Raw genomic sequence first — 11636 nt, forward strand, 5'->3', positions numbered from 1 at the left:
TTCTAATTTTACTGTTGATCCAGTTCTGCACATGACAAGGTGCTGCGTTTTCATTTTTGAGCTATAGGCTCCTCTGTGTGCGAGTGAACACACACGGTGTGTGTAGGCATAAATGCGAGTCTCACAGGAGATGCCACGCACTGCACACACTGAGTCTACAACCAAAGCATAGTCACTGTTGTCATCAACTGTGTGTGTGTGTGTGTGTGTGTGTGTGTGTGTGTGTGTGTGTGTGTGTGTGTGTGTGTGTATCTACAGTTTACATAATATGCCACTGAACTGTATCTTGGCTGTGATTATGTTGACATTTCACTCAGAAAACTCCGATTCTCATCATTACTGAGACATTAAAGTCTCTTCTATCAGCTGTTTGACACAGCTGTCAGACCGGCTCTGTTGTCCTACACACTGTATATCTGTACCACAGTGTCAACACAAGCTTGAAGTCTTCAGTTTGCAGCAGGAGAAACTCAAAATGTGGCTTTTATTTTTATTGAGATTATATTTAATCAAATTATTGGCAAGCAACTAATTTCATAAATTTCCCACCTGTTTTATTTGTCTCTAAATGGACCAACAGCTTTTTAGGTTTTCTAATGCATATCTTACAAAAAATTAAATATTTTTAAATTAGTTTGTGTTTTCTGGTTTGATGCAGCTTCTGTTCACTTAAACGCATCCATGTTTCTCTCACTTGCATCTTTTCTTTGCATCTTTGTCTTTCACACTTGATGTGAGGAAACGATGAAAAGAGGGAATACGAGGAGAGAGGAATCGAGAAAACACATTTTTAGAGACATGAGTCGTCCTTTCCTCTGATCCTTCATCTGAGGTGTCCAATCACAAACTGATTTCCCATAAAGCGACGCTGAAAGAGTTTCACAAAGGATGCTCGTATGTCTCCTCCCTCATGGCTCCTCAGAGTAGCAATCAGAGGTCTGGCATGTCCTTAAAGATGGCAGGCTGGAGTGCCCTCTGGCTCGAGCAAGGATTGAGGAACGGTTTAATAAGGGAATTGGGATTTATCCGGTGTCTCGTCATTAACGCTGACAGTCTCTCTGATGTGGATGTGTTCAGACTTCAGCACCTCGCCCTAAACCTGTGTGTGGGAACCTTGACGAGGTGGAAGAATGTGTCGGCACAGCCGTTACAGGGGGAACAGCACCCTAGGGCGTCAGTTGCTGACATTCTTGTGCTCAGCAGTGTCGTGCAGCTCCTTATTGTCAACTTACATGATTTTTCTCTCTCTCTCTCTCTCTCGTTCCAGTCATTTCAAGGCAGTCAAGGAAGAGCCTATCTCTTTAATTCAGTGTGAGTATGAGCTTCACACCTGCAATTGTGCTTGTTTGTTTTGACCATTGTGGGAACTTTTCTTTGTTGCTCTGTAATTTCCCTGTGATCTGTGGCCTGTGTACAAGTCAAGTGGTTTCAAAAGCATCTCATTTGTTGGACAGAGGTGTGTGTGTGTGTGTGTTTAACTGTCCTAAATTCACCCAGGTCCACTGCTTTGCTTTATCACTTGTTCACAATTGTTTCCCCACCCACCCACAGTCCGTTAATGTAGCATTTTACTGCTTCGTCTTTAAGTAAAAGACTTGGGGGCTTCTTCCACAGCTCTCCCTGATCTCTGTGACCTGTTGTCTCTGCAGGGTCAACGTCGGCTGCGGGCCAGCTGAGGAGCGGGTACTCCTCACAGGTTTACATGCTGTGGCTGATATCTACTGTGAAAACTGTAAAACCACCCTGGGATGGAAATATGTAAGTCAGTTGCTCCCAGATTTTCACCTGAGCCCATTTACTTTAATGTCTTAATGTTTCTTGAAGCACCACTTAACACCTGCTGCCATGTTGTTGCACAACCATGTGTGTACTTGGCATCCAAGGGGACAAATTCTTCTATTACAGGTCAAAAGAACAAGGTTGCTCTCATTAAAGCGTTGCGTGTTAAAGCCATGGTGACGGGGTTTTTGCTCAGGTTTGTATCTGGGCTCAGAGACTGAACACTCTGTGGTCTCCTAGCACACAAGATAATTACAGTGCTGAAAGGTTGGCTGCAGACTGGTACCTCTGAGAGTCTACAGTGATTAAATGTCAGGCCATTTTGAAGAGGCTTGTCCCAGTAATTACCTGAAAGACTATAGAAGGGTGTAAAATAACTGAGCCAAGTATGAGACGTATGGACTCACTTAAAGTCACTCCTTCAGTGACAAAAACAATTACAGATTCCCCGAAAAGCCCCGCAAGCAAAGCAGAGCAGAGCTGGTTTACAAGGCAAAGCAGTCTGAGCAAATAATCAACATCGACTGTCCTGAGGCTCAGCAGGACTGGGACATTAGCTGGGGATCATACAGCACATCTCAAGACTTGACACTTGAATGAGGCAATTTAGTTTTCATATACTTAAATCGCTAAAATCCTGCTTTTCTCAGATAATAATGAGGCCAGGGTTCGTATTTGTCCAAGAGCTTGGACTTCAATGAAGGATAAAATTAATACTCCTACTCACAAATATAAGAATAAAAATGATTTATCGACCTTCCTTTGACTTGAGCACCAGAATTCTGTGAAGTGGATCATCCAGTCACTGACTGCAGCACAGAAACAGGGCTGAGCCGAGCACACGGATTTGTATAATAGAAAACAAAACGTGGCATAGATTTGTTTTAAACTCACACATCATCTGCACTTGTGAGTGTAGTACTAAATTCTCATTTCTTTGATTACAAGATGATTAGTTAAAACATTTCAATGACGTTCAGTTGAATAAAAGACCAGTTCCTGTCATGTATTTTGTCATTGAGGATTTCTTCAAAATAGTGTTAAAATATCGTCTCATCTCGTTCTCATGAACCCACTGTCATGTTTGGTCTCGTGAGCTAAGTGTATTGTCACACCCCTAAACAGAACTTTACTTTTTGTTATGAAACCTCTTTGAATGCACAAAAATGGCAAGGAAGTGGAAAAATAACAAATGATCTGTACCAAAATGTGTAATGTAATGTTTTTTTTTGTTTTTTGTTTTTTTTTAAATACATTCTTTTTAAATTGGTATTGAAAACCGGATTGTTGAGGAACTGGTATTGAAGTCAAGGTATCAATACCAGTATGGAAAGTTTTGGAATGATGCCGAGCACTAGCTGCAGATGCAAAGCCAGAAAATGAACAAAACAAACGGTGATTTCTCTCTCATCTAAAAATGAAATACTAACAAATGAACTGTTTAGTAGGTACACCTGTACAACTATATGCACTTCAATGCAGCACTTCCGTGTTAACATCTGTGTCTATGAAGCTCAAAATGTTTGTTTTTGGTGAAATCGTCATAAATGTGTAAATTCTATGTTTATTATTGAGGTCATAGTTAAAGGCGGTGTTGTACTGGATTACATTATATTCAGAGGTGTTCCTAATATTCTGATTCCCTCATGTATAGAGACGTGTTCGATTACTGTCAGATTTCTATTGTGCTCAAGTATCGACATCAGTGTGAATGTGGCTGAAGTTTTTCTCTCGCTTGTTTTTACAGGAACACGCGTTTGAGAGCAGTCAAAAGTACAAGGAGGGAAAGTTCATCATCGAGCTGGCTCACATGATCAAGGACAACGGGTGGGAGTGACGCTCTGGCCGCATGTTTTGTTTTTCTGACCTTGGAATGCTCTTTACTGAACTGCGTGGAGCGATGACCATCGACCGCCCGGCGCCCCGCCCCAGCTATCCCTAACCTTTTGCAAACCTCCACCCCTCGCCTCTTTGACACGCACACAACCACCTGCTCATCGTGAAACTGAACAGAACAGCATTAAAAAAAGATGACGAGGAAACTGAGCAACTCTTGAAAAATCGCATCACAAGAGTCCTGTCGTTACTTTGAAGATTGTGTATTCTCCCTCGCAGCTGCAGAGCTTTTGGGTTTCACCTCCCCACCCACTCACTGTCACCACACCCCCACCAAACCACGCTTAGAAGTGACTGTGGTGATATGGCGACCACTATGCGAAAGGGGATAGACTTCACTGAAAGGACATTTGTTTTGTTTTTTTTGTTTTGATTTGGTCCATCCAGAGAGACGGACAACTTTGGTTATTTTAATGTTATTTGCTATAGTTTTAACTTGCTGGTTTGGTAAGATTTTGGTTTGACGGCAGATGAATGTTACTGGTTAGCATTTTATTTCTCTGTCACATGTTGTTTGTGTTTGGCTTGTTGCGTCTCTCCCTCCAGCTGAGCGTGCTTTTCTTTGCTAATGTCCAAACGAGCAGTCAGGGACGGGCGAAGAGCAGAGGGGAAAGGGAGTTACTGTAGTTACAAACATGTAGCAGATTTTTGATTTTTTTAAGTGACAAAGGATGGGAGTGCAGTAGTGTGGGATTTTACACCTGATGGTTTCAGTTTATAGCCCTCCCCCCTCTTGTGAATTTTCTTTATTCGCCCCCTTTTGGTACTTGTCAGCATCCAAAACGCATTGAAAGCAGCAAGTATTTGACATAAATGGATATACAGATTCATATATAAATATTTGTAGTGTTTGGCTAAATGCGATTGTGGCTGGTCCCACATTGCAGCAGTACCATAAGTCACCGAGGCATCACGAGGAGCAGAAATCATTTCTAGACTGGGGAATCTGACATCAGTGTCCACTTGTCATAAAACATTATGGCACTGTATTATTCCATTTTCTAGTAATGAAAAAAGACAACTGCGTATGAATTTATATAAGACTAGAATTACATATCCATAAAAACTATGAAAATGTTCATAGTACATAGATACTGGAACATGGATTCTATATACATATATATTTGCTGTCACACACATGTATATATGCATATGCCTGTGTGTATATATGCATTGTGTAGTCATGCACAGTGGCATACTTGAACGACGTTACTTTGTTGCACTTTGCAGAGGCCATTGGTTCATCTCAGTTTAGAGGCAAAAAGGTTTTCTCTGTTTATTGGCCGTTTTAATGAGGAATCCTTGGAGGTGGAAGAAGTTTGAGCTGAAGCGTTTGACCTCTGTTACAACTGTGTTTAGCAGCTGTCAGATTATTTGGTTTGATTTTATTAAAACTGTATTGACGACTCCCGCTTTTCCTCGGTTTTTGCTTGGTTTTGAGCCCCTTTTGAAGAAAAAGGTTTCCGATTCTTTGCTGCTATCCTAGAAATCCCGCCGTTTCTTCCCGCTCCTGTAGCCCATTTGCACTTTATTCTTATCCGTCTCTCTCACTTGGAGCACATGAATTGTCTCGGTGCTTTGCCTCTAAGCTGTATGAAACTTGTGCCTCTTCAAAACATGACCATCCCTCCACCTTTCTTTCTGTTGTGCAGTGCATAACTACAAAAACCTTCATGTAAACCGATGTCTTCCCCCCTTGTAGTTCAAAGTGGCCCTCAAAAATAACATTTTTCACCAAAATACTTTTTTTTTTTGGGACAACAGACTTAGTGTAGATGCTCACATACATTTTCTATGTATGGATATTCAGTATATGATTCCTTAGAGGACTAGGCTGAGGATGCCCAGGGCTTGTTGTTCGACTTTTTATTGGAAAGATAAAAATGATGGCAGCAGGTTGAGGCAGGGCAGGGTGGGATGGGAGAGTTTTAAAAATCAGCGGTGGTTGATTACTTTGCCGGCAAGGTCAGTCAGATCACACAACCTTTTATCCTAAAAACGATGACAATGCAAACCCTTCATAGCTAGCAGTGATACCTACTTGAACTAAACAGCTGAGATATTGGCCCATGTTACAGTTTTTGTACATAAAGTAACATTTAAGGTTTTATACATATTTCTACTGGGTTAGTTCTTTTACTTCCCCAACTTGAAGCACTTTTGTTGACTGTACCTCTGGTTGTGTGTGTTGGTGTGAGTGTGTGTGCATTCATGTGTTAGCAGACATGCCTGCACATGGAAGTGAATGTTTACTTTCTCCTCAAACAGGTTTTCATTTTTCCCTCTTTATAGTTTAAAAAGTGTTTTTATTTGTCCTGTTTCTTTTGTTTTTTGCAGCTGTTTGGTTTCACTGTCTGTCCCAGTGATCTGCGAGCTCAAGAGCCAGGTTAGTTTATTTGGAAGTGATTTATCCCTGCTTTGTTTGTTTTTTCTGTTCGCTTGTTTATTTGGTTTGAGTGGTGAGAGCCCGATAGAGGGCCACTGGTTAGGTCTCTGCTGAGCCATGTAGATGTTGAGGGCGAGCTGGAATCTCCCACCATGTTGCAGGGAGAGCCCCTACACCAAGACTCTTTAGCCACCACAGTCGGCGTCTCCTGTATAGATGGCCTTCAGGTGATGAAATGCACCCGCTCTGGTGGCCATATTGGAGGTCCTTAGCTTTTGACTGCACTGGCTTGAATATCTGATTGTATTCCTTAACTGAATCATTTTTATGCTGGTCTTGACAGAAAATTATTTGACGTCTAAGGTGTATTTAATTTGATGTATAAAAACGATAAATCAGTCCAGATCATGTTAGATTGTTAGCTGCCTGGCCTTGAGGCTGCACACTTTGAAGTTTGCATTCAGAAGGCAGGTCACACAAGGCCCATTTTGCAGCCTTCTTTTGCTTGAATTTCCAGCACTCAGTAGCTGCGCCTCAGTTCAGAGGCGGCAGCCTATGAAGGTGTGTCCTTCCGCAGCTGTTGTAGACCACAAAGGCCAAACCATGCGCCATAATGAGACCATCTGGTCTACAGAGAATTTCCTATTTACATTAACAACTGTTCCTGCCACTACTGTTATGTTGCACCACACAAACAAAACATTGTTATTCTGTAATGGTGCATTCAGCTGATCTGTGTCAGTTAACAGCAAAGTCAAGAATACTACTTCGTTGATACTTGTGTTAGCAGTGCTGGTAAACTGGATACATTTCATGAACTCCGTTAACATGGAACTCTGTATTTGCCACTTTGTCGGCTGATTCCTGGTGATAAACCTGAAACCACTGAGATTGAAAGTTCATTCTTGACCTTGAAACTGCAGATGACAAATGATCTCACCACAAGGTCCCTTTGGCAGATGTTTAGGAGAGTTTGATCATATCACATGATCTTCCTCAGCAAATAGACTTGCCCATTAGCGGAATAGTAGACGTTCAAACTTCCACTATCACCAAGCATTCATTTGAGTTGGCCTAGAAATCTTTAAGGTGCTCAGACGGAGCATCTGTAAACCTACAACAGCTCCACCAGCTTAGGGAGACCGTGCTAGAACCAAATGACTGTGGTGAGGTTATTTATGTCATCTGAAAGCTACTGACGTGAGAAGCTGATGAGGAGCACCTGAATGCACCATTAAGGGAGGATGTTGAGGCTCAGTGTTGCCTTCAGGTTCTCCATAGGCAACACTTTCAAGGGCTGCATCTCTGTCGTTGCAGCTCCTGCACTGGGATGACAATGTCAAAGGTCAGCTGTATAGTTCAACATAGTGAACATTTCCTAAGAGAACAGCATTTGCAGCTACATTAGAAACAAAGAGGAAAAAAAAGAAAGTACCTTACCAGCCAGTTTCTCCCAAGGACCTCAAAGATGGCGCCAGCAGTGGTTGCTGGGAGATTTGACCCAACTGCAGAGCCTCTATACTCTCCCTTCAATCAGTCTGTGTTGAACCAACAAAAGCAGTTGCCAGTGTCACCGCCGGTGTGTACCAAATAAGAACCAGGTTCTATTGAATGCATCAGTGTCAGTGGTCAGGAAGGGTGTCAGGAAGTTTGAGTGTCTCCTGGAGCTTCAACCGCTAAACCAAAATTAAAAGAGAAGCCGTCCTGTCACTGATGACATTGTCTTTCCATAGAATATTTTGATTCTCTAAATTTAAGCAGCCTGGATGACACATGTAGATATTTGCTGCTGAAAACTGTTTACTTTTTATTGTTATTTTTTTGTGTTATTGTGACACTGGCTACCTACTTTTTGAGCTCTGTTACTGTCTAAAACTTACCTGAAAGGCCGTCAATCAAAGGCGAGATGCGTATGCAGGGGGAAAGACTGTACAAGTTCTTTTCTTAGGACTGTTAAATTTACAGTTTAAGGTTTAAAGCATGTTGTATTTATAATGGCTATATGTTGTGCCTGTTTTATTACTTTCCTAAATTTAAAAGCAAAAGTATGCTTTTTATTTGACTACATTGCTTTGCAGTCTGTCTTAGTAAAGCCATGTCACGTCTGTTTTCACTCTAATGTAAACTATCAGATATCACAATAAATTTTCAATGGCATTACTTTGTGGATTGTGTTAAGTTTTCATTTTTAGGGTATGACGGTTAGAATGTAAAGCTGCTATTACGTTTATTGTCATTATAGGTTCATCTTCCAAATGTTTTTAACTGTCTCTTCAGTTTGTCTATAAAATGTTTGAAAATAGTGGAACAATATCCGTTTTCCCCAGAGTTAAAAGTGGCCACTGCACATTGTTCGATCAACACTAATTAAATACAAATGATATTTAAGAGAGAGAGAGAGAAATGGCAACTCCTCACGAGGTCCGGGAGCAAAGAAACTGTCCCAAATTTGGATAAGAGTTAATATTTTTACATTATGGGAGCCGTAAACCATGTGGAAAGTCATGAGAACATTACATACAATGACAACACAAACATCAGCAGGTTACAATTTAAAAACAGGAACACAGCTGAAAAAAGGAACTTGTCTGCTGCGGTTGTGATAAGTGTGAGAAAGTGGACGAGTCTCAGACAGGAAGTGGAGAGTTTCAGGCTGACAGACTGCAGTTTAAAACCGAGCTGCAGATATTTACTTTTACACTGACCTAGAGTCAGCTGGAGTGTGCTTCTTTAAATGCAGCCAGACATCCTCTTCACTGAAGAGTTGACTGTTTTGGATTGATGCCAAAAATAATAGTACACTGCCAGTGATTGGCATCGATTAAATAGAATCAATCTTGGTACCAATAAAATACCTGAGGGGAGGGAAGATAGAGAAGAGGTGAAGAGGGACCTCTCCACAAAGTAACGGCAACACCAGGTTTCTGATGTCACTAAACGTCCAGAGTTGTTGATTTGCATGTAGCTGGAGGTTATTGCTGCCAAAGGTGGTTCAACCAGTTGTTAAAACTGTTGCCATTAGTTTTTCCACCATCACTCTGTGTTTAATGGGTGTGTTCGGTAAAGACATGAAAGATCATGACTGTGTTTTATCAGCTTAGAAATATTTGTGACTTTGGTGAAGATCAGATCACATTTCATAACCAATTTATACAGAAAACAAGTGAACTGAAAACTGTGCCATTACTTTCTCTGTAGGTACAGCAGAATAAAAAAAAGACTGATGGCTGCTTACAGGGCACAGTACTGAGAAATAAGACTGAACTTTAAAAAGCAGCAAATATAAAACATAAAATATAACTGCAACAAATATGTCAGAGCCTGGGAGAGTAAAACTCTCTGTAGTGCCTGACAGCACGGAGTGAGAATGACACATTATGCATTTTGGTGATTTGGGCACTGACCCTCACTGTAACTAAGCTCTGCTGCTGTTCTCATGACTGTCGCCTTTATGTTCCCATGGCTGCAAAGTTACTTTACAGCTCTGAACCTGAATGTCCTGTTCACTACGATGAAGCGTTTTCAATTGTAAATGCACCTGAGGCTCTGTGATCACCACTAAACTCAGAATGAAGCCATTTTACTGAAGAGTTATCAGACCTGAGCAGCACAGCTAATTAGACATGAATCATTTGCTCAGGCACAGACTGTGCATTCATTGCACTTTATGGAGTGGAGTTGCTATGGCATTACATACTGAGACAATTCTTCACGGTACAGCACTGTCTGTCTCCGAGCTTGTGATGCTGATGCCCACACAGCCTCATGTTATGATGTCCTTGTGGTGGCTGGCTAGTCTTCAAGCACAAATCAGTCTGTCAGCCTCTGATTTATCTCTCACTCCCTGTCATGTTCTTAAAGCTGCAGTGTGCAGCATGTTCTCATGAATATGATAAACAGCATATTTTATTGTCTATCATTTTGTCCTCTCAGATGTGACACTGCTTGTCTGTGCTGGACATATACACATACCGGCCACTTTATTAGGTACACCTGTACAACACAACACTTCTGCCTTAACGTCTGTTTATGAAGCTCAAAATGTTTCAGTTTTTGGCAAAATTGTCAAAAATTAAGTTATATGTGTATTACTTAATTAAAGGTGGTGGTGTACATTATAATCAGAGGGGTTCCTGATATTCTGACCCTCTGGGGAGGACAGAAATATAGAGACACCTCTCAAACTATTTCATGCAAGTTGCAAGCAAGTTGGGATTCAGGAGACCTGGACATGTGGGCAGGAGGAGCTGGGACTCAAATCAGCCACCCTTCACTTAGTGGAGTTAAGCTTTAGACTGAAGCAATGTGGTAACAGGGTGGACTAGTGACTATGGCGTAATCATTGCCAATATCAAGTAACTGGGTCACAAAATCATTTTTTTTCAGACTTTTTGCATATACAACACATTAATTTACTTCTTTGACAAACATTAAACATCTGTCACTGGAAAATCAGATGCTGGTTCGTTTCTCATACTGAATTAAGGAGTTTTGCTTTTAGTTGCAAACTAAGACTCTTCAGACTCTTTTATTAATGACTGAGGCTGCACTTTTATTAATGGGAGCGGAGTCACCAGGACGGAGGTGGGTGGGGTGGATGGCAGGTGCACAAAGCACACGGCTGGCTCCGGGGTTTGCATCCACAGCCCTGTTTTATGGTATGGGAATGATTTTTAAATCTTTCAATTAAATATAACCAAAGATGCTGCGTTGACATATTCAAATGTGTTTTTTCTTGACGTATGTCTCTCTTTTGGTGGACTTCTGATCGGAACTAGTGAGCTTTCATTGTTTCGGTGGATTCTGTGGAGGGTTTTTACACATGCAGCTCCAAAAAAAATTTACTTGCAGCTAAAAACAGGCTTCAGGTTGTGGCTATGTGCATAAAGCACCAGTGATATATTAGCCCCCACACAGGCCCTGCAGACAGCTGGATTTATTAATATAGCAGCTTATCTGTCATGTGACGCACATCTCGAAAATGCTCAAAAACACAGTCGTAGTTCTAACTGAAATTTGAACTGGACCAGCTTTATTCTGGCTGATACAGTCCTGTGATATGTGCCCGGATTGGTGCCGATACCGATACTTGGTATCGGATCAGGACATACTGTATATGAGACTTTCCAAATGTATAAATTAATCACATATCTTCATCACACTAACTACAGGTACAACTTTGCTTCCTACAAAATGAACACAGAGATTCAAGATGGCTACAAACAGATGTGTCTCTTTTTGTTTGTGTGTCTTGCTCCTTTGTTTGAGGGGTGGGGGCCTGTTATACATCTGTGCCCAGAGGCCCACTGGCTCATCATCTGTCTGTGACTTCTTCACTGAAATCTGTTTAGAGCACTTATTCCACATGCAGGTGCCATCTCCGAACTGATATTGCACGTTTAACAAAATATTCCTCTCTTGATTGATATTCATGCAGGTCACAGGTGACTGGATGCAGACGTGACAAACAGAGCATATTCCACTTTATGAATGTTTTTATCTGGACCTATTCATACTGCAGAGTGGCTGGCCTCGGCGCAAATCAAATCTAACCTTTAATTTGTAAACATCACAT

The 11636-nt window shown here is 41.3% G+C and overlaps 1 protein-coding gene across 6 annotated transcripts in view; it reads left to right on the forward strand.

Moving 5' to 3' along the window:
• LOC109951144 (protein yippee-like 1) overlaps positions 1 to 8212 on the forward strand; it is a 31188-nt gene extending 22976 nt beyond the window's left edge. For all 6 annotated transcript variants that reach the window (XM_020585453.1, XM_020585454.1, XM_020585451.1 and 3 more), the window contains 3 exons: positions 1268 to 1311; positions 1650 to 1758; positions 3527 to 8212. In XM_020585453.1, the coding sequence (XP_020441109.1) occupies positions 1268 to 1311; positions 1650 to 1758; positions 3527 to 3616 (243 nt within the window). In that variant the 3' untranslated portion in view covers positions 3617 to 8212. The remainder of the gene's footprint in view (positions 1 to 1267; positions 1312 to 1649; positions 1759 to 3526) is intronic.
• The last annotated feature ends 3424 nt before the right edge of the window (positions 8213 to 11636 follow it).

This window comes from Monopterus albus, unplaced genomic scaffold (genome assembly GCF_001952655.1).
Source record: "Monopterus albus unplaced genomic scaffold, M_albus_1.0 scaffold366.1, whole genome shotgun sequence".
In the NCBI taxonomy this organism is placed as follows: Eukaryota; Metazoa; Chordata; class Actinopteri; order Synbranchiformes; family Synbranchidae; genus Monopterus; species Monopterus albus.